This window comes from Brachyistius frenatus, unplaced genomic scaffold (genome assembly GCF_029030835.1).
Source record: "Brachyistius frenatus isolate BFR_SWC_R1_liver_20210118 unplaced genomic scaffold, ASM2903083v1 Contig_45, whole genome shotgun sequence".
In the NCBI taxonomy this organism is placed as follows: Eukaryota; Metazoa; Chordata; class Actinopteri; family Embiotocidae; genus Brachyistius; species Brachyistius frenatus.
This window is the reverse complement of record NW_027210644.1, coordinates 1,366,636-1,391,833: the sequence shown is the minus strand read 5'-3', so window position 1 is coordinate 1,391,833 and position 25,198 is coordinate 1,366,636. Positions and strand designations below refer to the sequence as shown.

The following is a 25,198-nucleotide window of genomic DNA, read 5'->3' as shown; positions in this document are numbered from 1 at the left end:
TAAAGGCTCATTTGGGTCAAATCACAGACACACACAAACAGCTGCACCTCACAGACCAGACAAGTCTATTTAAAGACTCTGGGGGTGGGGGAGGCAGGCCCAGAACCCCTCCAACTGTACAGTCTTATCTGCACAGACTAAGACTGACTAGGACTGCAATTAATGTCCTCTACTACATACATGGAGTATTTGTCCTCCTGATAAACTGCTTGAAATGATTTTGAATAAAAGTGAATGCCTGGACAGCCAAATATTGCTTGAGTTTGTCTGAAAACTCGCCTGATGGCGGAACGATTCTAAGTCACTGTATTAGTATCTGACAGATATGTGACAGGGCACAGACAGACAGTATAGGTTCCAGCTAAATAAGACAGGTCCACATTCGGTATTGTCATTTGAAGGCTTTATTGTTATAAAGTCATTGGATAATATTTTGTTGTACAACCTGCGTTCCAAAAAGTTGCGACGGTGTGTAAGATGTAAGTACAAACAATGCAATGATTTTCAAATCATCTAAACCCATGTTCAATTGAAATACATGAAAGACAACATTTAAAACGTTGAAAATGTTATTGTTTTATATAAAATATGCGCTTATTTTGAATTTGATGCCAGCAACACCTTTCAAAAAAGTTGGGACAGGGGCAAAAGAAAACCAAAAAAGTAGTATGATAGTAAAAATAAAAATAAAACATCTGGTGGAACATTTCATAACTAATTAGGTTAAATGGTCATGTTACCATTTTAATGGTCCTGTTACCATTTAACCTAATTAGTTATGAAAGAAGTAAACATGATTGGGTGTAAAAAAGAGCCTCCCAGAGAGACAGAGTCTTTAAAGCACCATAAATGTAAAAAAAAAAAAAGAAGCTGCCTCACGCTCTCCTCCTATTTCCCCAGGTGTTGCTATTGTTAACTGTCCCCTTGGTTATTTAACTTTCTAGTCCCAGTTTCTTTATCTGTCTGTCGGGAAAGAAGTCACTTATTTCTTGCGATTGCCTGCCAAAAGTTGAATCCAGGAAGTAAATAATCCCCTGTACTGCAAATGGCTGTTTTTCATCCCGTGACGCAATATCAGAAAAATGTGACAGAAAATATTTCCTTCACTTCATTTTCAAAAGTCACAAATTGCACAGTTCAATCCACCAGGTGTTACACTTTCCACCTCAACTAAGCACCATTCACGGCTCCTTTTGTCTGCCCACTGCTACAGCAAGGAGAACCTGTTCTACTGTGTATTGTGGGATACAGTACACCCTGGAACAGTGGATTTTTCAAGGCTAAGAAGGTTTCATTACAGCAAACTTGAAGGCCTGTGGTATATAGCCTGTTTGTAAAGATAGACTGATCTGATCTAATATGGATGTCTTTCAGGGCAAAGCGTCCTTGAGCAGTCTCGTTCAGATTGAGTTTAACAGACAAGTTGATGCAATTTTTGCTGCTAGCTCAGAGAGCTCAACAGAAGAGAAATGATCTAACTACAAATTCGGTCTTACAGACGTCTACTAAGCTACCAGTATTGTGAGCAAGACATTTTGCAAACCAGGTCCTTGAGCAAGCTTCTGATATGATTCAAAATTAGCCAAGCCGGTTGGAAAACAATCACAGTTGTCAGCACATAGCTAGCATGTGCCCCATGGGCCACATCAGCCTGAGTGATGTAATAGATGTTGAATAGGTCTGACAGTACCTAGGGATATTAATGAGGCATCACCTACGAGCAGAAATTGCATGTAATATGAAAAAAGTAGTATACATGAAAAATATACTTTTCATTGCTATATTCTAAACATTATGGAGCCCTGGAATAAGGGGACTGTGTTTTAAAAGTGGTGTAATTACTCTGACTTTTCTTAATTCCTAATAGAAATAGATGTAGGTACAATATTTGCACAATGGACCTGCATTTGCACTATATTGTACATATATACAGTATATCGCAGTCAAGAGTCACTGTGGTTGTTGTCTGTTTTTATTGTTACATATTCATACTTTACTTGTTTTTTTTGTTGTTGTACACTGTGGGACTGTGAGAAACAATATTTCGATCTTTCTATGTCTTGTACATATGGTGAATTGACAATAAAGTTGACTTTGACTTTGGCTTTGAAGGGTTTAAAAAAAGGGTCTTTTCTCAGTGTTTCAAAGTCAGTGAGTCCTCATTTTATGTTCCTATATTGCCCAAGTATAAACAATCATGAGTTATCTTATCAGTATTGCTCCCGCCTGCTGCTGGTAGGGATGCTCTTCAGCAATTGCACTGTCCACCATCAACCATGAGGTGGCAGCCCTAGGCAAGGTCCATGTAAATACCATTGACATCACGCTCTACATCTCACCTCCCTCCCATCTACATTTTATCATACAATGATGACACAGGTCTATTTTTGGTTTCACCCAATTACAGATTTATGGCTCAGCTGTATTGATACTGCTCAGGAGATGGGCATCACAATGCAACACAATACAAACAGATGAAGGAAGCGAATTCTTTTCCACAACTATTGGCCTCAATCAGCATTCTCTTGCTGTATGTGTGTGTGTGTGTGTGTGTGTGTGTGTGTGTGTGTGTGTGTGTGTGTGTGTGTGTGTGTGTGTGTGTGTGTGTGTGTGTGTGTGTGTGTGTGTGTGTGTGTTAATATGAGACACACACACACATGCATACACACCAACAGTTGTTGACATGACTTCAGAGGACATTATTAAAATTAACAGTTTCTCTGCCCGCTGACATTGCTGTCACACTGCTGCTACAATACTTAGTTTCAATACGACACACAACAAACATGGACTTTCACATATTTATCCAACTTTGCCAGCACTCAAAATGTTTTCTATTTTCTAGTTCTACTTTTCTCATTTTAGAACACTCATTTTCTAAAAGACATCCCCCAGACTATATACGTGCACATGCCCTGTTTTGTCACTCCAGGCTATGTGGCAGCAGTGCTTATTGTCTATATTTATTCCCTTGTCCAAACAGCTGCTCAGTAAACCAATACAAGCAACGGGGACAGCTGCCATTCCACAGACAGAGACAGAGAATGACAGGGAGCTCAGTCAAACCATCAGCGAGAGACAGTGTGAGAAAGATGATTTAGAAAGTTTTAAAAGGCTTGTGAACAGACCAGAGGACTTTGACAGACCTTTTGCGATCCCACTTCCAATTCAAGGTAAACTTGGGACAAATACTCTATTGAAGCTGCAATGGCTGACAGCAGCAGCCCCGCATTATCATCATACATCATGGATGAAGAAACACTGAAGAGAAAACAGAAGGAGAAGCTAAAGAAGCTGATGGCCACAGGAGGCAACCCAAGGCCTGCACGCTCTCTGCTCTTCTTGAGACTGAGGAATCCCTTCCGCAAAGCATGCATCACTATTGTGGAGTGGAAGTATCCTTCTGTACTAAGGGGTCACGAGGCAGAGGGATGGTATTTATATCATCGTTAAATACTATACTGTAGGTATAGTGTTGGTTGGTGTTGTCAGCTTGTTGTACAGTTGTGTTTGCTGTTCCCTGGGTCTGATGTGCTAACATCTATATGAACTACAATAGTCACCATGTAAGATTCCTATTAATCACTTTCAGACCTTTCGAAATCATAATCCTGCTGGCCATCTTTGCCAACTGTGTGGCCCTGGCTGTGTACTTGCCCATGCCTGAGGAAGACAGCAACAATACAAACAGCAACTTGGTGCGTCACCATGATATTATGATACACTGTGGATACTGATAGTGGGTCAGACACATTGTCATTACTTAACTCAAACATCACTACTAAAGTCCACGTTAGAAATATGTGTACTTTTAATGATTTGACTTCTTGTTACTCAAATATTTCATTGTGACTAATTAGGTATGGTGTTACTATTTTCTTCCTCATCTATTTATGGATACTATGTCAATCAATTTATCAATCTGTCTCACATCACTGGAAAACCGATGTTACTGTGTGAGCAATGCTTCCAAATTAGTTACATTGTCCCAAATCTTGCTCACAGGTCAACTCAGATTTTAGGAAAAGAAAACCTAAGAGTTAGCTCTGCTGCCGAGGATAAGTTCATTAGAGTTACATGCCTCAAAAATCTTCTATTTACAGCATCTGAGATTAGAGCTCAAATTAGTGCTTCCCAGAGTACCAAACATCTAAACATCAGTTATTTTCAAATAAATTATGAAAATGCTAAGTTGAAAAGGTATGTCCTAATCTTTAAACACCTTTAAAATAAATATTGTGAAGCCCTCAAATCTACTGGCAGGCTATTCCAGAGGCGAGGAGCATACACACCAAATGCTGCCTCCGCATAAGTCTTTGTCCTCACTCTGGGAATATTATATATAATATTTCCCAGAGGCAACATATAGAGACTGAACAACACAGGAGCCTAAGATGGAGCCTTGAGGAACTCCACATATTATTGAAGTGTTAACCGATGAGTGGTCCCCATGAGAGACAACATAGTCTCTGCCTGACCGATAGGTCCTAAACCAGTCTAAAACTGATCCAGACAGGCCACCACAGAATGACAACAAATGCCCAGCATATATGGAAATTTAAAGACTACTGAAATACCTTGATGATTTCTGCATGTTTTATAGTTTTGATATCTATTGCTCAACAGAAGAAAAAAATAAACATTTGAGAAAAACCCTGGACTGAGTAGTTGCATCCAAATATTTTACTGCTACTGTATTACATTCGGTACAGTGAATGTAAAACACCAAAGATAAGTAACATTGACCAAAACATGTTTTTTTGGCAAGGGACGTCAACCAAAACGTAAAAATGAATTAATTGAATACAAAAATAAACAAGAATAAAATAGTCATTGTCACAATTCACTCTGTAAGTCATTACACAGTGGCTAAACTTTCTCTGCTTCTGACCTTAAAGGAAAACTCAAAACTAATCATATACATGTACATTCTAACTTTCTGTTGGCTAACTAACTAACTCAGAGTGAATAGTCTGCATTTTTTGTGTATATGTGAACACTTCAAACAAACTGAGACCCCTCTGAAGCGAACCAAACTGAGACCATGTTGGGAGGTGTTCTCAATTAATTTTGTTTTCAAGAGTTCACTTACACTGTGCTTTGTGAACCGCAATTTTAGCCCTTTAAGTTATATCTGTACGTTCCATATTCTATAAAGGATCATGAATCAAAATTGGTTTAATCAGTTTTGACCAAACTTAGTGCACAAGTTTGAAAGGCTTGATGCATTATTTGCTGAGCAGTCATCTGATATGTTGCCACTAACGGGCGACAACAAGATAAATAAAAAAAATTAGCAACGTATTTCGGTTGTGTGATTTAGGATCATGACTCAGTTGAGGCATAACATTTGCCGATGATCAGTGAAAGTTGTCATGGCTTATTATAACAATTTCACATTCCGAACTTCAAACATGTAAAGATGAATCACTTTACATCCACAGAGCTTTGTATCACATCCACTGAAGTGTGACACAAGCCTGCCTTACTGCAACCCATGGTGCATTCAGAAGTCCATCACTTCATATGTTTGAAACTTGCTAAATCAATTAACATGTATATTTCCATTCTTCATTCAAATAATACCAAAAATCAACAAAGAAATTCTTTAGATGCTAGATATGACATTTCGAATGTTGTTAAGTTTTGTAAATTGGTGAGTAAGCAGTGATTATCAATGTCTTGCTGTAATTTGTACTGTATGCACAACATTTTCTACTTTGCAAAAGTCAATTCAAATGTATTTTTATAGAACTTTTAAAACACAAAAAATGTTGACTAAAGTGCTGAAAAGGGTTGATCCTTATGCTCATAAGACTAAATTTCCAAAAGGGATTTCTTTTTTTTTTTTTTTTTAATAATAATCCACCTGGCTTCTTGGACCCCATATATTGTGCTTGTGGCTATATTTTATCTTATCTCACGTCTATGGCACTCAATTGTAAACCTCAAGTAAAGAACCTGGGTGTTATGTGTAATTTTTCTTTTAAATTAGACTTGTAGATTCAGCACACTTCTTTGTCGAGTTTTAGTTAAGTTCAAGCCCTTCCTTTCTTTTAAAGATCTTCAGGGCACTCATGCATCTATTACTTCGAGGTTGGACAATTGAAATTATTTGTATATTTGAATGGGCCAGACACTAATATCCCAGTTCCAGCTTGAAATGCTGCAGCGAGGCTTTTGACAGGTAAGCCTAATGATAATCACATTTACCTTTCCTGACATGCTAACATTGGCAATATGCCCAGCATATGATTAATTCATAAATGTTATAGTTTATGTATGAATTCTAAAAATGGAGCAGCCCCAGTTTATCCGTCTGACCTTTTGCACCACTATACTGCATGTCGCTTGCTCAAGTCAGTGGACCAGCAGGTTTAAATGCTATATCAAAGTGGCATTTAGGGCCAACCAGACTTTTGTAGTCACGGTTTATAAACTTGTGAAAGGCCTCACACTCAAGATCAGATCAACAATGTAACTACAGGTATTTGGCTCCCCAGTTAACACTTTTCCAGAGTAGGCCCAATTTAGAATTTAATACAAAAAATTATATTGATTTATTTTTGTATTCATTACTGCCCATATATATCCTAGTGTGTTGTTTTGTTGAACATTGTTCTTATCTGGTTTAATTGTTTTTATTACTAAATATGTTCTATTACTGTCTTTTATCGTGCAGCACTTTGGTAAACTTTTTAAATATGATATATGAATAAACTGGACTTTTTTTAAACATGGCATTTTACAATTTCTTATTTTCTGTTGGATATATAATAGACAGGAAGACAGAAAATAGAGGGAGGGAGTTGAATGTCTTTTACAAAGGTCCAGAAGTGCAAATGAGCCAGAGACGATCAGGTCAGGTTTGTAGTATATAAAACTAGTCATTGATGGTTTAACTCATGCCTTTGAAGCATACATTGTTTGAGTCTGGTTACGGGCCTTTGCTGCTCTCATCTACTGTCATAGCTATGATTTTCATTCCAATACAGTATATCAAAAAAAATTATTCAAAAGATAAATGAAATTGGACTTGATTGTGGGCACAAGTCTGTGATTGTTTAGCCTTGAACTTTTGTGAAGTTCAGTTAAATCAGTTACTTAACCTCATTTTATTTAATTTATATCCAAGGGCATGGATACAAAGACGTTATCCTCTACTGAAGGGCACTAGTGGTCATATTCAAAATAGACATTGACTAAATACCTCTGCTGAAACAGGATAGTCCATAAAACATTCCATTGGTGTGTGAGTATGTCAGTGACTTGAATAGACAGAGGTAGATTAATATGACGTCCAACAAGAAACTCTCATTAAGCTGTAGGAAACATGAGCAGGGGCGATAATCAGACTACTCTGTGACAAAAAGTCTGATGTTCTGCTTTTTAACAAACTTGTACTGTATATCAGAATGTTGTCAGTAAATTCAAGTCAAAACTATGGATTAAACAACACTACTAGAAGTTACTTTTGAGTGTAAATATATTTCAACTAAACCCATTGTTGTTTTACAGGAAAGCCTGGAGTACCTCTTCCTCATCATCTTCTCCATAGAGTGTTTCCTGAAGATTGTAGCCTATGGATTTCTTTTTCATGCAGATGCATACTTAAGAAACTGCTGGAATATTTTGGACTTTGTTTGTGTATCTGTTGGGTAAGTTGATTAATTTAGTTTGTAATCTAACATTTTGAATGATTATATTACTCAGTGGGGCAATGCTTAGAACTGCCAGCGCATTCATAGAATGTCCTGGATTTGATGCTTAGCCCTTTTAATTTTGCATGGTTTCCTTAGTTCTTGTAACTTCTCTTCAAGTGGTTTTTCACAAGCACATTTCACTAACTTTTTATGTGAAAGTTTCAAATTGTTGGCCATAGTTTACAATTATGCCTGGGTGTACTTTAAACATGCAAGGAACACTTCCAGTGAGAAGTTCCAGTAAAGTGAGAACTTTGAATACAGGATTTGTCACAACAGCTCAGCATGATTTAATTTATTCTGAGACCCAACAGGACTGTGCATATAAGCACACAAAAAGCACATCTAAGAATCACAGGAAAACACAGCTGTAAAATTTTGAAAATCACCACAGTCAGATCCACTCTTAAAGGATACAAAGTTCGCTGTGTGAGTGGCTGCAGTGAACAAAAACAGTCAATTGAATAGTCAAATTCATCACTTGTCCAGTTTACTGCCATTTCTTTTGGAAATTTGATGTTCGATTAAAACTACTCAACTAAACTAAAATTATCACTTTCCATCAGTATGCCTCCACCAAGCAGCCAAGATGCAGTTTCTTAAAGTGTTCAAATGCTTGGTTAATAAAGGTAATTGCCAGTATACAATTATTTTAAGTACAGATGTTACTGCAGAGAAGGTACACATTTTTAAACATGCATGCTTTACAGACATAGTTAACCCAACAGCACATAATCTCAAGAGTCACCATGGTTTAGCTGGACACCCAAGATTTTTTTCACCTATTCATTGTCTGACCAAATAAGAAATATGGTCACAATCCCCCCCTTCTGTATATGTATGGCATTGAATAATGGCCAGAAAAGTGTTTTATCAGGACATTTTAATGTCACAGTGAAATTGACCTTTTACCTTTCAAATATGAAATGTGTGCCGTGGATGTCTGGGAGTCTCTCTGGGTAAACAAAAAAATAAACTACTTTTATAGACCACTTCTTAGAGATATTCCTGAAAACTGGAGTGGAAATGCTATTTGTTAAAATTTAGTTAGTTGCAGTACTTTGCAAGTTGAAATCGCAAAGTTTCAGAGCCAGACAAGAGTTTGCAGCTTTACCAGCACATTCTCACAGCTCGTCTGGTCTGCGAAACCCAAATATTCTAACATCGCGTTCATTTTAGTATGTTAGTTTTGCCTGAAACGCAATGTTTTAGTGGGTGCAAACCATTTATACATGAGGTCCAAGGAATTTTGTCCCTACAGGGCAGGACATAGAGGTCCTGGAGGAAGTCCAGAAGGTTCTGAAACCCCCTTCAGGACCTTACTGTTGCTTCGTCATGTGAGAAGTATCCTACCCTCTCATCTATCAAACCTGCCCTGCACTTTTTCAGCACAATTCTCCAGGCAGAGGAAGAGGGTGATAATTAGCTGCACAAATCAATCAAGACCTACGCTGTGGATTACCTCAATACCTAGAAGACACAGCCATCAGTCACCTTTTGGAAATAGCTTCACTTTTGGTTGCAGGACCAAATATATCCTTAATGAAAAAAATATCAGTGCATGGAAATACAAAACTGTCTTGGGGTGAAGTCTCTGCTGGCAGATCAGGGCAGCCATCAGCTTGAAACCAGCTGTGTCAAAGCCAGCAGAACAAGCAGCAGTGCCAGTGCCATCAAAAAAGAAAAATAAGTCACTTCCAAGCTTCTTAAAGCAGGGCACAGCCACCAGCACAGCACATACACAGAGCGCATTCAATTAGTGTAGAAAGTGATACAGCAATGATTTGCATATAAACCAAAATAGTTAAATGAACATAAAAAAAAAAATTCTGTAAATGTCAGTTTCTTCAGAAACAGTGAATCAAAATTGAAGTAGATGTAGAGGTATTGTGGCACCTGTCAATGAGCATAGTCAGGAAATATGCTCTCTTGTTCCCACAGTGAATTCTGGGAACTTTCAATCTTCAAAATTACCAGTTTGGTAAATGTCATCTCAACATGAAACAAAACATGAAATGTTCTGTGTATCCCTCTCCAGGTTGTTTACAGTGATTGTGGATGCCATTAACCACATCAGTGGAGTGGAGGCTCCAGTGGGGGAAAAAGGTGGTGGCTTTGACATGAAAGCTCTTCGGGCATTTCGAGTCCTCCGACCACTCCGACTGGTCTCTGGAGTCCCCAGTAAGTAAAAATGCTGCCGTTGAATCAGATACTTTGCACAGTTAAATGTCCTCATGCTAAAGGTTAAAGTGAATGTTCCACAGTCATGTGGGAGTCAGAGGCATAATGATTATTAACAGTATTGGAATGAATGCTTGCTTTAAGAGAGAACACAAAGAATTGATTTGATTAATTCCAAGATGCAACCTGTTTTCCCCCTCAGGTCTGCAAGTGGTGATGAACTCCATCCTGAAATCCTTGTTGCCTCTGTTTCACATCACCTTGCTGGTCCTTTTCATGGTCACCATTTACTCCATTATGGGATTAGAACTCTTCAAGTGCAAAATGCACAAGACTTGCTACTACACAGGCACAAGTATGCAGCATAACAGACTCATATATGGCAATAATTCTAGGGTTACACTAATCCAATTGGTAGATTGTATTATGGCTCATAGTCACCTCATTTAGTAGCTCCTGCATTGGCAATACATATGGTTCTTTTTTTATGAAATAGGGTACAGACAGGAACACAAACAAAATGTCCAGGTGCAAACTCAAATAGGGGTGACCAGCACCTTTTTGATGACCAAAATGTCTGGGTACAGGTGGACCTAGACGCTAAACACAGGAAGAATATGGTATCTGTAACTTCAACAATGACCATTTTAAGTAAAACAATAAGTACATTTAAATAAATCATCCGTATGTCCCACAGAGCTAAATTGTTTTCACGACATCCACTGAATTGTCAGAAAACTTTGGCTAACTGTAACCTATGGTCAATTAAGAAGTCCATCGCTATAATTTAAAAAATGTGAAAAATAGACTAACATCTGTATCTCCATAAATTTTCATTCAAATGCTACCAAAATCAACACAGGCATTCTTTGGATACTAAATATAATGTTTTCAATGGGGTTTAATTTGATCAAAGAGTAGGATACTCAATATCGTTTGTATAGTTTGTGCTGAATGCACAACAATTTAAACATTGCCAACTGTTTGCTTATACTTCACATAAGCATACACCTGACATCACCAGAACAATGTATGCCTTTTTGAGAATTTTATCACTAACATTTCATTACATTATTGGACCACCTACTCACATGATGTCTTCTAAGCAATAAAAATAATATCCAATAGAAAAAAATGTCCAGCATAATTCTGCTGAGGAGTGCAGAAGATTGTAGGATGAATGTTTTTACCTGCAAACTGAACTGGTGGGCTGTAAATCAGCTTTTTAAAGACATACGCTGTCTACCTGACACTTGTTTCATCAATTTGTTTTTTACCTCGTCTGTCATTTCTGACACACTTGAAGCCTCCAACTATGAAGGATCCCAACCACTACGGTTCATCAGTCCACTGCAACACAGAGCCCAACTCTCATTTTTTTCTGGGATAATTAAACAATCTGAGCCTGAACTGATTTGATCGAGTCACACCTGACTGTCCGGATAGTGAATTACAAACTATATGTTCAAACATTTACAAATGTGAAATACGTTGTATGTCATTAATAGGTTAATTGACGGCACACTAAAATGAAGGTTGAGTGAGCAAGCATGTTTTCATTTTACTGCCTTATCTCCTCTGTCATCTCATTTATATTCATGTTCAAGTGTTTATTCACTTGTTTATTTATGCAGTGTATGTCTTTATTTGCAAAGAGAGTGGGAAAGTGATATCACATCACAAGCAGTCACTTGAGTGGCATGTGGAGACACCAGTTGTAAGCAGGTCTATTTTGAGCTGTTGACTTGTGTTCCGATCACCAAGAAAGTATGTCAATGAACAGGATCCAATTGTCCAAGCAGATACAGAGGAGCAAGGCAAAAAAGGCAGGACACAAATGCACCAGGTCAGAGCACAGGTAGCATGGTAAAAATACAAGAGTGGACAGGTGTTCTACAGGTCTACTGGGAAAAAGAGAAAGTAAGAATGTGTCTGAAGGCAGGCACAGAGGCAGAAAGGGTAAAACAGCACTGAGGCAGTCATTGTGACGTTATGGTAAATTACGCATAGGAAAATAATCCCACCATTTTAAAGTTTATACATTTTCTCTTGTGAAATAAAGATCATTGTGAAGTGATCTGTGCTCTGTATTGGCCAATATGTAGTTTAAATGAAGTTGGAATTGGGAGAGAAAAATTATAGGTAAGTCTCGAAGTAATGTTCCCATTGATTTGATATACATATGCACAAACATAACCACTACTCTCTTCTGCCCCTCAGACATCATTGCTACATTGGCAAATGAAAATCCAGCTCCTTGTGCCCAAGCAGGGAATGGTCGCCGCTGTGCCATCAATGGCACACAGTGTCGGGCTGGATGGCCCGGCCCAAATGGTGGAATCACCCACTTTGACAACCTGGGCTTTTCCATGCTGACTGTCTACCAGTGTATCACCACACAAGGGTGGACTGATGTCCTTTATTGGGTAAGGCATAAGACTGCTCTTTCAGTAAATGGGTTTGAACCCAAAGTAAATTCTCTACTACTCCATAGTAATAGTGCTTCATAGCTATCACTGGATATCCATAAGGAAGGAAATATGAATTAAATCAAATTACAAAAAAATAAATAAAATGTTTGTACTCTGGATGTGTGTAGAGATTTCCATCTTAATACACTGGGTTGAAGGGTGTTCTTAATAATAAATACTCTTAATATTAAAAACCCTAAAACTATTGCTCACAGCTTCAGTCTTAGCTGTGATTCTAGTCTGGAAACTCTGTTCGCATTAAGGTTTGCTTGGCCACACTGAAGGTCCGTAGTTAGTAAATGACGATTGGTTAAAGGCTGCTCTTGTATCAAAATTATCCCGACATCTAAATCCATTAGGATATAATGACTGGAAACAATCCACTATAGAGCTTGGCCAGGTCTATATATCTATGCGTTGAATTTGGGTCTGGTAATAGTAGACTAGCAAATGACTTCTGGCAAGCTGTTGTTTGGCCAGATAACAAACAACAACCATTTCAATAATCCAACTTGATAGCATCTTTTATTAGATGATCCGTGCCTGGTAAATGTCTGCATCATACCCACTACAAGGCTTTCTTAGAACTTTGTCCCAGTTCTTAATTCTCAGACCGACAAAGAGAGATCCCTGCTACACCTTACATAGTGCATAGTATGTTTCAATGTTATTCTGCTAGCAGCATTGTATGACTACTGTGTAAACACATACCTGAAACTAATATTTGATCAACTTGCCTGACTGTGCTTGACAAAGGTATGCTTGTAAATTTCTCATTTGGGAAATGTGGCAATAATAACAGTTGGTTGTTATAAAATGTAACTTACACTTATCTACTTATTTGAAACAAAAACAAAACAAATAAAATAACAACTATGCTTTCTCTGACAGGTAAATGATGCTATTGGAATGGAATGGCCATGGATCTTTTTTACCACACTCATTCTGGTTGGCTCCTTCTTTGTGCTCAACCTGGTTCTTGGTGTGCTCAGTGGGTAGGAATATCCTAAATCTAACTACTCCTGTGCTGTTAATTTTTTTTCTCCCATTATCCTGATTTACTCATTACTCTGGCCATCTTTTGAGTCTTCTCTTCAAACTATTTCTCAGCTTTCTGTGTTTTTTGTTGAGATCACTTCTTTTGTTTCCCACTAGTGAGTTCACAAAAGAGCGAGAGAAGGCCAAGTCCCGTGGAGAATTTCAGAAGCTGCGGGAAACACAGCAACTGGATGAGGACCTCAAGGGCTACATGGAGTGGATCACTCAGGCTGAAGTCATTGATAGTGACCAGGAGAGACAGGGTAAGACACAACACACAGAACAGATTACCTGCCATGTCAATCTAACACAACTGTCTAAATACCCATTTGTATAAGTTCATCTATTTTAAAATCCAATAATTATTCTACTGATTGCGATTTTAGGTGGTCTTCCCTATTTATCTTTGGTTAAATTTTCATTTGGTGGACTTTTGTCACTTAACGATGCAAAGCTATTGTTTTTAAAATATACTGACCACAACATGGATATTCCTAAGTCCAGCTGGTGAATACAAACTTAAACTTGATGCATGATCATTTTCACCTGCTAAGCTCACTTAGACAGATCCTAACAGTCTCCATAAAAAAATAACTTAATGAATGTTTTTTTAACAAATAGCTTACTTATTAATATGTGACCTGTGACAAGTGATCAATGTGTTTAGTTCACTTAATATTAAATTTCATCAAACCTCTTCTATACTCACTCTTATATATTGTGTTATTATGTAGCATTTGAAAATAAGAAACCAACCATTTCTACCATAAAGCATTTTCCTTTTCCTCTCAGCTCGCCCAGGCACACTTTAGAAGACCACAGTTCCGTTCCCCAATGCAATAGTTGCCTAATCAGGCAGACATTTCAGATTGGTTGGTTGGTTGGTAGAGAATATTTAAAACTTAGCTACACTTCTGGGAAAATGAGTAAAAGACTACTTCATGTGTCATGGTACATATTACACATGATAAACGTTGTAAAGACTGATTACTACCCCCTAATGAATTACGTAAGTAGAAAATTTAACAATGATGACATAAGTTATGAGTAGATCCACAACTATTTTTCTTTACTTCTGAAGAAATGTTTTCAACACATTTGAATAAGCAAACATGTGACCCACTTTGAAAGAATGTGTATTAATAAAGGTGATTTACTCAAAGAAATGACACATCAAATTTACATTTTGTAGCCATTTTCACAACTTAGATAAAACAGATTTTGAATACGACACAAATAAAAAGTGTTACCTTACATTTATCAAACCTTCAAATCCATAAAATGACTAGACTCTCCTCTGGGAGTGCGCTCGAATCTGTCTACTACAAAGCCATGCTATTGTAATACATGCAGGATACAGTTTGGCATTGTCTTACTGAAATAAGCAAAGGCCTTCCCTGAAAACGATATTGTGTGTGTGTGTGTGTGTGTGTGTGTGTGTGTGTGTGTGTGTGTGTGTGTGTGTGTGTGTGTGTGTGTGTGTGTGTGTGTGCGCGCGCGCACGTATATTTTCATCAGGCCTGCTACTGCTGGAAAATGGAGGGTCAGAAACCGGAAGTGTCAGTAAAATGGACACCATGCAGCTGATCATCTATTACTAGTCAGTAGTGCACCAGTCATCTTTACAGTGTTTGTTTTTGTTTTGTTTTCAAGTTTTAAGATTTACATTAGGTTTTGCAGAAATTGTATTTTTCAGAAATTTTAAATTATTCAATATTAATCGTTTTCAGTGTCTGTATGTATACCCTTGTGTCATTAAGGTACTTTGTGAAAACTTAGTTTCATGAATTCCAGAGTCAAAGAAGTGACTCAGTTGAAAAAACAGCCTGTATTTACAATATATAATAGATCTTTTGTAAACAAAACATATTTTAATTCAACACATATACATGTATGCACAAAAACAAACACATACTGTATAGTTAGATTAATGCAAAGTGTGACGATTGGTAGCATAATTTCTCATGATAAGACCACATCTCCCAGAAATCCAATCGCTTGTTTTGCCATTTTTATTTGGGAGAAGAGTTTGAAGAGCCTTGGTGACTGTTTTTTTTTTTTTTTTTTTTTTGAATGAAGTTTTGTTTGAAAAGGTGTACTTATTGCCTCAATGTATTCAGCAGAGCTTCTATTGAGTACTTTTTTGCTGAGAAATTGTGGTAATTTTGCAAAACCGCAAGCTCCGGCAAACGTTGCAGAGATTGGTTAAATTTGCATTAAGTATCGCAATCACAAGATCATGATTTCCTGGAGGGACTGACTATCTTAATACTAAAACCAATTAATTTCAAGAGATCAGAATTCCAGGCTTTCTGGAAAGATTATTGGAAAATAAAACAATTTGACCTAAAACGCTTGGGGTTAAAAGGGTAGAAACAATTTTTTATCAAAGTCTTTCAAAATTGATTCTATCTTATTTTGGAGCTAATAGGGGGACTCTTTATTTTTCTTAATCAACCTCATCATTCTTCTCTTTTTTCAGTAAGCTGGCTCGTAAGTGGAATCGGTGGTTGCGCCGTAAATGCAGAGTGTATGTGAAGTCCAAACTGTTCTACTGGTGGGTGATCATGCTCGTCTTCTTCAATACACTGGCCATCGCGACGGAACACCACAAACAGTCTCAGAGACTCACAAACTGGCAAGGTCAGAGCGGGACACACCACATTTCATTGTGTGTTTCATATCAGTTTACTTTTAAAAATGCTTCTTACTTTTTGTGTAAACTGTCTATGAAGTGTAAAAAATTAACCTCCCTTCTTCATCATTTCATTTTTAATTTTGGGTTATAACAAAAGAGTGCATTATTTTTTTTCTGTAGAATACCTGCAATTTTCATTTAATTTAAAACTTTTAAAACAGATTTCAAGGATAACATGTGATAACAAACCACTGAAAAAATGTATGAAATGATTCACGTGACGCAACAAATTCTATATTTACTTTGTAGCTCCATGCAACATGATATAATCTTAGGACAACCTAATAACTCTAATAAATATTTGTTTCTATCTCATTCTGTTTCCCTTCTTCAAACACATCCAACATCGACAGACAATGCCAATAAGCTGCTGCTCTCTATGTTTGCCATTGAGATGGTCGTGAAAATGTATGCTCTCGGCTTGCGCTCCTACTTCATGTCTCTCTTCAATCGCTTTGACTGCTTTGTGGTGACCTCTGGCATTGTAGAGCTTATTCTTGTCCACATGGGAGTTGTTTCAGTCATGGGCATCTCTGTGCTGCGCTGCATACGCCTCCTCCGCCTACTCAAGGTCACCAGGTGAGGTAGCCCAAATCAAATATAGCTGTTATAATGTTTAGTTAGCACCATGGTCACATTTGAACACATCAAATACACACCTGTTTTTGACAAGGGTCCCTTAAATCTGGATAGCTCATGAATTGTGACTAAGATATTCAGTATGCCGTGAAAGACAATGCATGTGTCCGTTCACTCAGCTCAACAAATTATGTAATTTCAAAACAAAAATGATGATTTTTTTTTTTTTTTTTCCAACTGATATTGTGTTCTCCAGATACTGGACATCAATCAGTAATCTGGTGGCTTCCCTCTTGAACTCGATCCGTTCCATTGCCTGCTTGTTGCTGCTCCTTTTCCTTTTCATTGTCATATTCTCCCTGCTGGGCATGCAGGTGTTTGGAGGGAAGTTCAACTTTCCCAACAAACTCAAACCCCGCAGCACCTTTGACAGCTTCCCTCAGGCTCTCATCACTGTATTCCAGGTGCAAGAGTAGTGGTTTTTTTTGGCATTCATTGTTCTGAATGTAAACAGACAATAAGACTTTGATATTACCAACTAACCAGCCCGTATGAATTGAGAACTACTAATCTGTTACCAATAAACCATACATATAATTTATAACCAGTAAATTATTCAAATGAATCCTGTGCTGCTAATGTTTAGAATGAGTAAGTCTGTCATATTTTTTTTTCTAGTAATTCAAACTTTTACATTAAAAAGCATTCTGGTGAAGATAACATTTCAATTGTTTGTGTTTCAGGTCCTGACAGGTGAGGATTGGAACGCTGTTATGTATGATGGCATAAATGCTCATGGAGGACCCACCATGCCTGGAATCCTTGTCAGCCTCTACTTTATCATCCTCTTTGTTTGTGGAAATTGTATCCTTCTTTAGAGAAAGAGTGTGTTTGTGACTATGCATATATTTAACCAACACTAAATGCCATCAATTACTGCATTTCAATTATAGTGACTGTTATCTTTGACTTCAATGGCATTCAGTCATCCTTCTAAATGTATTCCTGGCCATTGCTGTTGATAATTTAGCAGAGGCTGAGTCTTTGACTTTAGCCCAGAAAGAGAAAGCTGAGGAGAAGAAACGAAAGAGAGCGCTTAGGTAAGTTTTTGTAAGACAAAAGCTCTGCTGAATAATTGGGTTTGTGTCCACTTTACTTTTATTGTCTATAAGCAACCCCCATGTGGTCTTAGTTAGATCATTTATCAGGGTTACCATTGTGAGACACCCACTTTCAGTCTCTGTCTAATGCTTTCATTGGGCCTTCACTCATCTTAAGCAAATGAGAAGAAGCCTGAAAGCCGTTACTTCATGCAAAAACAGGTTAAACATTGTGGATGAAGTCTGAACGTCAGACCTTTTTTTTTTTTCTTTTCACATTTTAGCACTAACATTGGTCTACAAACATTACAGTGAGCGCAAAAGTCACAGTTAAAAGACTAAGCTAAAGTTGTTCCCTGGGTTTAATAAATATCTGCAGCTTCATACAGGATTCATCTGAGCATCCCCAAAGCAAGACAGTAGTACATATTTATGCACATGACACAACAGTGGTAACCTCATTATTTATTCACAATTATTAGATATTCCCAAAACATAGACAGAATCAGCCAGGAACTGATAGTTAGTCACAATTTATACTTTCTCCACCACAGACAGGTGAGCTGTCACTCTTGTCACATGCCAAGTCACAGTTTTACTGTTAGATCATGAGTAAACTCTGATCGGTTGACCCTATTAAAGTCACTAAAGTGTTTCAATATGGAGATTGATCAGTTTTCAAGTCTCACAACAGAATATTCGCAGTGGGGACATTATTCCGCGTATGCATTCCCATAACTACATATATGCAAAGGGGTTGGGGGGGTTGTTAAACAACCAGTTTAATCAGCTTCTCTATGGATTTGCAGGGCTAACATGTCTGACAAGGCCTCAGAGGAGAAAGCACATCTGGCAAAGAAGTTAGCTGAGCAAAGGGCCAAGGGTGTTGACTGCATCCCTACTACTGCAAAGGTGAGGCATCCAAGATCATTAACCATGGAAATTAATATCTCTTATGTCTGTATCATTTGTCTGTGTTGGCTCTCAACTATTTATCTTCAAATTTGCTTAGCTCAAAATTGATGAGTTTGAGTCTCATGTAAATGAGATCAAAGACCCGTTCCCTCCTGCAGACTTTCCGGGTAAATGCCAATGCCTCCATACATCATTGTTTAACATATTATTCCAAACTCAGAGCTAAGAAAGGCTTCTGATAATCTGTTCCTCTTCCTTTGGTTAGGTGACGATGAGGAGGAGGACCCTGAGATTCCAGAAAGTCCCAGACCCCGTCCAATGGCAGATTTGCAATTGAAAGAGGAAGCGGTGCCAATGCCAGAAGCAAGCTCATTTTTTATATTTGGACCTCAAAACAAGTAGGATGCTGTAATTGTTGGTGTTGATAATATTTAAATAAAGTGATAATGCATTATGTCCCAAAATTACAAGCAGTGTAAATATTGAGTTGTAAGTCTAGAAAAAGCAGAAAACACCAAACTTAATAAATAATTGTAATAATCAAATGATCTTTGACATTTTATAGTGCTTCATCCTGTGTTAAGAGTCCAGGTTTATGATTTTATTTGGGTGGTTATTGTTTTTTTTAGGGAAGCACAGCCTTTGCCATCTTTTTTTGTTTTTTTTCCCCCCTTAAATTGTATCTAGTTTGGGAGGTTATCCAGGGTTTGGAGTGTTTGAAGGCCTTTGAAGTGGTTGGCAGACAGGGCGCATTTTAATCTACATTTACGATAATTTACGATGCTAATGTTCCCAATCAACTTTTTCAAAATCATGCCAGTCTTCTGAGGGCATTTCCTATTCTTTTATCATTGTCATTTTTAAGTGATGACGTGTCTTTTGACAATTTCAGGTTCCGGAAGCTCTGCCATCGCATTATCAATGCAACTACTTTCACCAACATCATCCTCCTCTTCATCCTGCTGTCATCAGTTTCTTTAGCTGCTGAGGATCCCATTGATCCCATGTCTTTTCGGAACCAGGTGAAAACAAGTGCATGGCTGCCACATGGTAATTTAAGTTTATAAGTTACATTGTGATTGAAAAGTTACAGTGTTAACTTACATTTTCTACATTTTTTTTTTCATATATTGTTCTAGGTGCTGGCCTACGCTGACATAGTCTTCACTTCAGTGTTCACAGCAGAAATTGTGCTCAAGGTAAGAACAGACATTATAATATATAATATATACATATATATATATATATATATATATATATAATAGCAATAATAGCCTAAGGCCTAAATCCTTAGAACTGATTAACAGCATGCTTATTAATATTGATAATGATTTGGAGAAACCTTCCTTTCCAACCACAGTTGAGGTGGTCGGACAGGAAGGTTTCTCCAATTCAGTTTTTTCTGTTTAATGCTGGTTTTCCACATTATTGTTCAAAAATACAGAATATATGAGGATGTAAATGTGTTTTGCTTCAATGAAAAATTGGTTGACAGTCTCAAAGGGATTTTTTTTTTATCTTTGAAAACATGTCAGAAGGGGATCTTAGATATCCTACTTTCTTGGCTGTGGAGGAGGGGTCACTGGGTGTTACAAATGTTTGGAGAGGACCCAAACGCACGACAGTAACTTACAGACACTGAAGGGTTCGGCCATTAACGATAGTTCTTTCCTTTTAAGCTAAAACTCTATCAGTTTACTTCCCCATACAAGCCAGTTTGTCCCTTTTTCTTTTCTTAGTTTCTTAGTTGTTGTTTTTGTTTTTTTTTTTTCAATTTAATCACCAAAGCAGTTGAGATAAAAAAAAAAAAATAAAAAAAAATGTTTTAATTCTGTTTCATTTGTTTGTTCATAAGCTTTATGTTACATAAACAGCAGGGACTCACTCTTAAATACGGTTGTTGTTTTCATAAATGATAACAAGTATTATTTTTCAGATGACAACATATGGTGCGATTCTTCACAAAGGGTCCTTCTGTAGGAACTCTTTCAACATCTTGGATCTTTTGGTGGTCAGTGTATCTCTCCTGTCTATGGGCATGGAGTAAGTGAGTCTAGAAATTAACTTTATCACTTCTCATCGACCGACTTCCCCTCTTAGGGAAACAGCTTTAATCCCGCATGCCATCACACCATTTGAAAGAAGCGGGTGTGCTTGTGTTTGTTTCTTGCAGATCCAGTGCCATCTCAGTGGTCAAGATTCTCAGGGTATTAAGGGTACTCCGGCCCCTGAGGGCCATTAACAGAGCCAAAGGCCTCAAGGTATGAGATTTACAGTAAATGCACCTCCTCTTTTAAAGATGTCCTCAAAATGACCTGATTCATCATCGACATAACGTGTAATATTTATCTCGTTTTAGCATGTGGTTCAGTGTGTGTTTGTTGCTGTCAAGACCATTGGGAATATTGTGCTTGTCACAATGCTGCTGGACTTCATGTTTGCCTGCATTGGAGTCCAACTTTTCAAAGTGAGAAAATAAACAAACCAGATGCCATACTGTTGCTTAATGTGTATTTGGCAATGGCAACCTCTATCAGTTTACTTCCCCATACAATAAACTTATTTATTTATTTTTCTTAGGGCAAGTTCTACACCTGCACAGATCCAGACAAAATGACTGAAGAAATGTGCAAGTAAGGACTTTTTTTCTGTTTATTTTTTGTTCATTTAACTTAGTTTGTCCTGTAGCTTATGCCTTTTCTGTATTATTTCAAGCCATTATTCAAAACAATTTCAATAAGGACAGAGCATCATTAGTGAAAAACAATTTATTGAACAAATGACTGTTTGAGTAATACATGTTGGTGATATGACACCGACAATGAGAAATGTCCCATAATGGATGCAGGAAACAGGAAAGGACCACCAGGAGCCTAGATGCTGGAGGTGGTGAAGTGGAGGATGAGAATTTCACCTTTTAATTTATGTAACATAATCACATCTTGCAGCACTTAACACTGGAACCCAACATTTACCATGTGCCACAGCTGGAATGAAAAAGTCCCTTTTAACAAGAAGAACATTTTCAACAGTGGGAAGGAAAAACTCTTTTAAGAGGAAGAAGGTAGAAAGTTCGAGTTTTTTTTATAGCCCGACATTGAGTACTAAATGGCCATTAAAATTCAGAGGAGAGATATGCAAGCCTATGATGGGATACTATGCTTTGGACACACCTGCGGTTCATTCTGGAGCCTTTTCTCTCCTCTTCTGATCTGTAATGCATTAAAGAGATGAGAATGTTCCTGGTGGTGGCCCTAATTCAGTTTCCCGTTCTAAGGCTGGAGGCAGGGAACAGGCATGATGAGCAGAATGGAAGAAACCCCATCTTTGAACAGTGACAGGGTTTACCATTACCCTCTACATATGACAACTTCTTTTCATGTGACTGAAGACTCATATTTAGGTCATTTGAGGATAAATGAGCAAATTCTCTTCAACTGAGTAAACTCCACGCATCCATAAACCACTGCCTTTACCAGACAATCATTTGTAGCTAACCTTAGGCCCCTGATCTTTATTTGGACTTGACTGTAACTCCATCTCACCTGTCCTTCCTTCCCACTTTGTGGCTCAGAGGATGGTTTATAAAGTACCAGGAAGGAGCACTTCATGAAATGGAAGTCCATAACAGGGAATGGATCAACTCCGAACTAAACTTTGACAACATACTCAATGGCATGCTGGCTCTGTTCACCATTTCTACATTTGAAGGATGGCCAAAGTGAGTTATGATTTGTTCTGTGCCAATTCTTTGATGGTTTCAATTTATTCCAACAGTGAAGCTTAAAATTTAGTAATCTGCAGTAAGCAGCATACCCTTTTTATATGTACTGATTTGTGTATAGTCATTTTTTTTTAATGTTAATATATGTGGCATGTCTGTGAGTTGTGTGTGACTTGTTTCATTTGTGTGTGTGTTGTACATTAAATAAAGTACCTTTTGTCAATGCTTATTTTTTTTTTCTTTTTACCGAGGCTCCTGTATAAAGCCATTGATTCAAACTTGGAGGATACAGGCCCAGTGTACAACAACCGAGTGGCCATCTCAATATTTTTTATCTTCTACCTTATACTCATCGCCTTCTTCATGATGAATATATTCGTGGGCTTCGTCATTGTCACCTTCCAGGAGCAAGGAGAACAAGAATATAAGAATTGTGAGCTGGACAAAAACCAGGTATGTTAAAAATAACTGGAAACTAAATGAATGCTGCTTTTGCATAAGGTCAAGACTGAGTTCTTTCACTTACACACACACACACACACACACACACACACACACACACACACACACACACACACACACACACACACACACACACACACACACACACACACACACACACACACACACACACACACACACACACACACACACACACACACACACACAAACACACACTGAACATGCAACAATGCAACTTGAGAGAAGAGGTGATGCCAGAAAGAATAAAACTGTCTACAGTGTACTTTTTGCTTGAGTTGTGATGACAATGCTTGTTGCTGCAAGGGCAACAATAACCCTTGGTTAGGGTACACTTGGTCAAGATACACTTGCAAAGCCTTTTTTTCCCCGAGAGACATAAGGTTGACGGTTCAATCCCCAGTTCCCCCCTTCCTAGGGCAAGACAGTGAAGTTGCTCTTGCAAATGTATGTGAATGGAAGATTAACATTGTAAAGCGCTTTAGAGGCTTCGAAAGTAAAGGATCTATAAAAGTGCAGACCAATTAACATTCCCATGTTATGTTCTACTCAGCTATACATAATTACAGACACCTAGATATCTTAAAGAGTAATGAGCAAATTATGTTAAGTAGACCAAGTGGTGGTTTCCGCCTCTGTCTTGCCACATAAGTCAATATTCGTTTAGTTTTTTTTGTATTTATTTACAACAGTGACCATGTACAACATACATTAATTTTGTAAAGAAGAAAGATGCTTTGTACCAGATTTAGCTACTTGCTTATTACCATATGCAGGTGAAAGGAAGCAATGCAACATCCAGGTACAAATGGCCCTCTTAGCCCACCGACACTCATCCACACAGACTAACACAGACACATACCCACACAACAAAGACATGCTTAATAGCGATAAATATATATTAACATTACATAGATAGATCAAAAATCAATCCATAAACATATCCATTGTTTTACTCTCAGCTGTCTTTTGTTGTTCCCACATCACTTTTTTTAAGCCCTGCATCTTTCCACTCCTTTTTAACCCCTCCAGCGCCAGTGTGTGCAGTATGCTCTTAAGGCCCGACCTCTACGATGTTACATTCCCAAGAACCCCTACCAGTATCAGGTGTGGTACATCGTCACCTCCTGCTACTTCGAGTACCTAATGTTCCTGCTTATTATGCTCAACACCATGTGTCTAGGAATGCAGGTATGTATACAACATATCACACACATCACACACGTATCTACAGAACTATCTGTCTGTCTTATGGTGGAGAACAAACGTTGTGGTGAAGGAAACATAGGGTTGATCCTATCCTTCCTGGTCTCGTCTGATACCACTGTCTCTTTTAAGCTCAGATAATGTATGCAAAAACTTTGATGCTGCCATAACATCAATTGTGATGGAATGGATTATTGTATTTAGAAAACTAAAGAAGTTCTTGCCAAAACTGGTGCATTTCTTCAGCCCTTGATTCTCGGTAGTACAATACAGTAAAGAGGCTGTTACTTGACCTCCCGAAGTGTAGAGGATATAATAGACAGTCGGAAAAAATCAGTCTTGTGACACTGGTCTGGATGCGTTTTGGCATTTTGCCAGATGGCTCATATCATCTACTTGTTTATAACAGCTAATATACAAGTACAATCACTGTCTTATTTGTATTTGTGCAGATGTTAATCTTTAACTGTTTTACCCACAGCACTGCAACCAGTCAGACCATGTTACTCACCTGTCTGACATGCTTAATGTGATCTTCACTGTGCTCTTCACTGTCGAGATGATCCTTAAACTCATGGCCTTCAAAGCCAAGGTTAGTCAAACTTCAACCTAACATGACACGTGTTATCTCTTGCCTCAGTCACAGTGGGTCCCTTGTAATATTCCACTGGTTGAGAAGCTTGAGAAGGAAAGGACATATGTGATGTAAGCCTGTCCTTGAGTCATAGAGGAATGTGCAACTCAACTGTAGCCATTCGGTATTATAATAGGTGCTGATGAGGGTGTGTTATTTGTGGCTTGTTTAGTTGGTTACAGTTTTGTCAACGTTGGTGACTTTTACATTGCGGTAAACACATGTTTGTTTAAGCTGGAGGTGGAAATAATCAATGGAGTTTTATTATTCATAGTCACAGACTGTAGTGTCTTCACCTTTCATCTTAAGCAAAGCAGTGGCATGAAAGTGCCTCCAACAGTGAATCAACTTTTCACGTTGTTCACCGATCTCCTCCTCGTATTTTTAGACACTTGCTAGTCCAAGCTGCAATGTTTAGTTCTGCACCGAAATAGCCTATAAACAAACTGTACATAAGGTTAGTGGCACA

At 37.9% G+C, this 25,198-nt stretch overlaps 1 protein-coding gene across 1 annotated transcript in view; it reads left to right on the top strand.

Annotated features, from left to right (window-relative positions):
- The first annotated feature begins 3,023 nt into the window (after positions 1–3,023).
- LOC138623611 (dihydropyridine-sensitive L-type skeletal muscle calcium channel subunit alpha-1-like) overlaps positions 3,024–25,198 on the top strand; it is a 37,753-nt gene continuing 15,578 nt past the window's right edge. Inside the window, exons 1-27 of the mRNA XM_069703230.1 lie at positions 3,024–3,395; positions 3,593–3,698; positions 7,519–7,658; positions 9,742–9,884; positions 10,087–10,239; positions 12,105–12,310; positions 13,247–13,350; positions 13,511–13,656; positions 14,912–14,993; positions 15,876–16,036; positions 16,445–16,670; positions 16,927–17,134; positions 17,414–17,534; positions 17,656–17,770; positions 18,580–18,682; positions 18,783–18,852; positions 18,951–19,083; positions 19,578–19,707; positions 19,825–19,884; positions 20,622–20,728; positions 20,859–20,946; positions 21,045–21,152; positions 21,266–21,318; positions 22,260–22,406; positions 22,661–22,862; positions 23,922–24,080; positions 24,577–24,687. Of these exons, the coding sequence (XP_069559331.1) occupies positions 3,208–3,395; positions 3,593–3,698; positions 7,519–7,658; positions 9,742–9,884; positions 10,087–10,239; positions 12,105–12,310; positions 13,247–13,350; positions 13,511–13,656; positions 14,912–14,993; positions 15,876–16,036; positions 16,445–16,670; positions 16,927–17,134; positions 17,414–17,534; positions 17,656–17,770; positions 18,580–18,682; positions 18,783–18,852; positions 18,951–19,083; positions 19,578–19,707; positions 19,825–19,884; positions 20,622–20,728; positions 20,859–20,946; positions 21,045–21,152; positions 21,266–21,318; positions 22,260–22,406; positions 22,661–22,862; positions 23,922–24,080; positions 24,577–24,687 (3,570 nt within the window). The 5' untranslated portion in view covers positions 3,024–3,207. The remainder of the gene's footprint in view (positions 3,396–3,592; positions 3,699–7,518; positions 7,659–9,741; positions 9,885–10,086; positions 10,240–12,104; positions 12,311–13,246; positions 13,351–13,510; positions 13,657–14,911; positions 14,994–15,875; positions 16,037–16,444; positions 16,671–16,926; positions 17,135–17,413; positions 17,535–17,655; positions 17,771–18,579; positions 18,683–18,782; positions 18,853–18,950; positions 19,084–19,577; positions 19,708–19,824; positions 19,885–20,621; positions 20,729–20,858; positions 20,947–21,044; positions 21,153–21,265; positions 21,319–22,259; positions 22,407–22,660; positions 22,863–23,921; positions 24,081–24,576; positions 24,688–25,198) is intronic.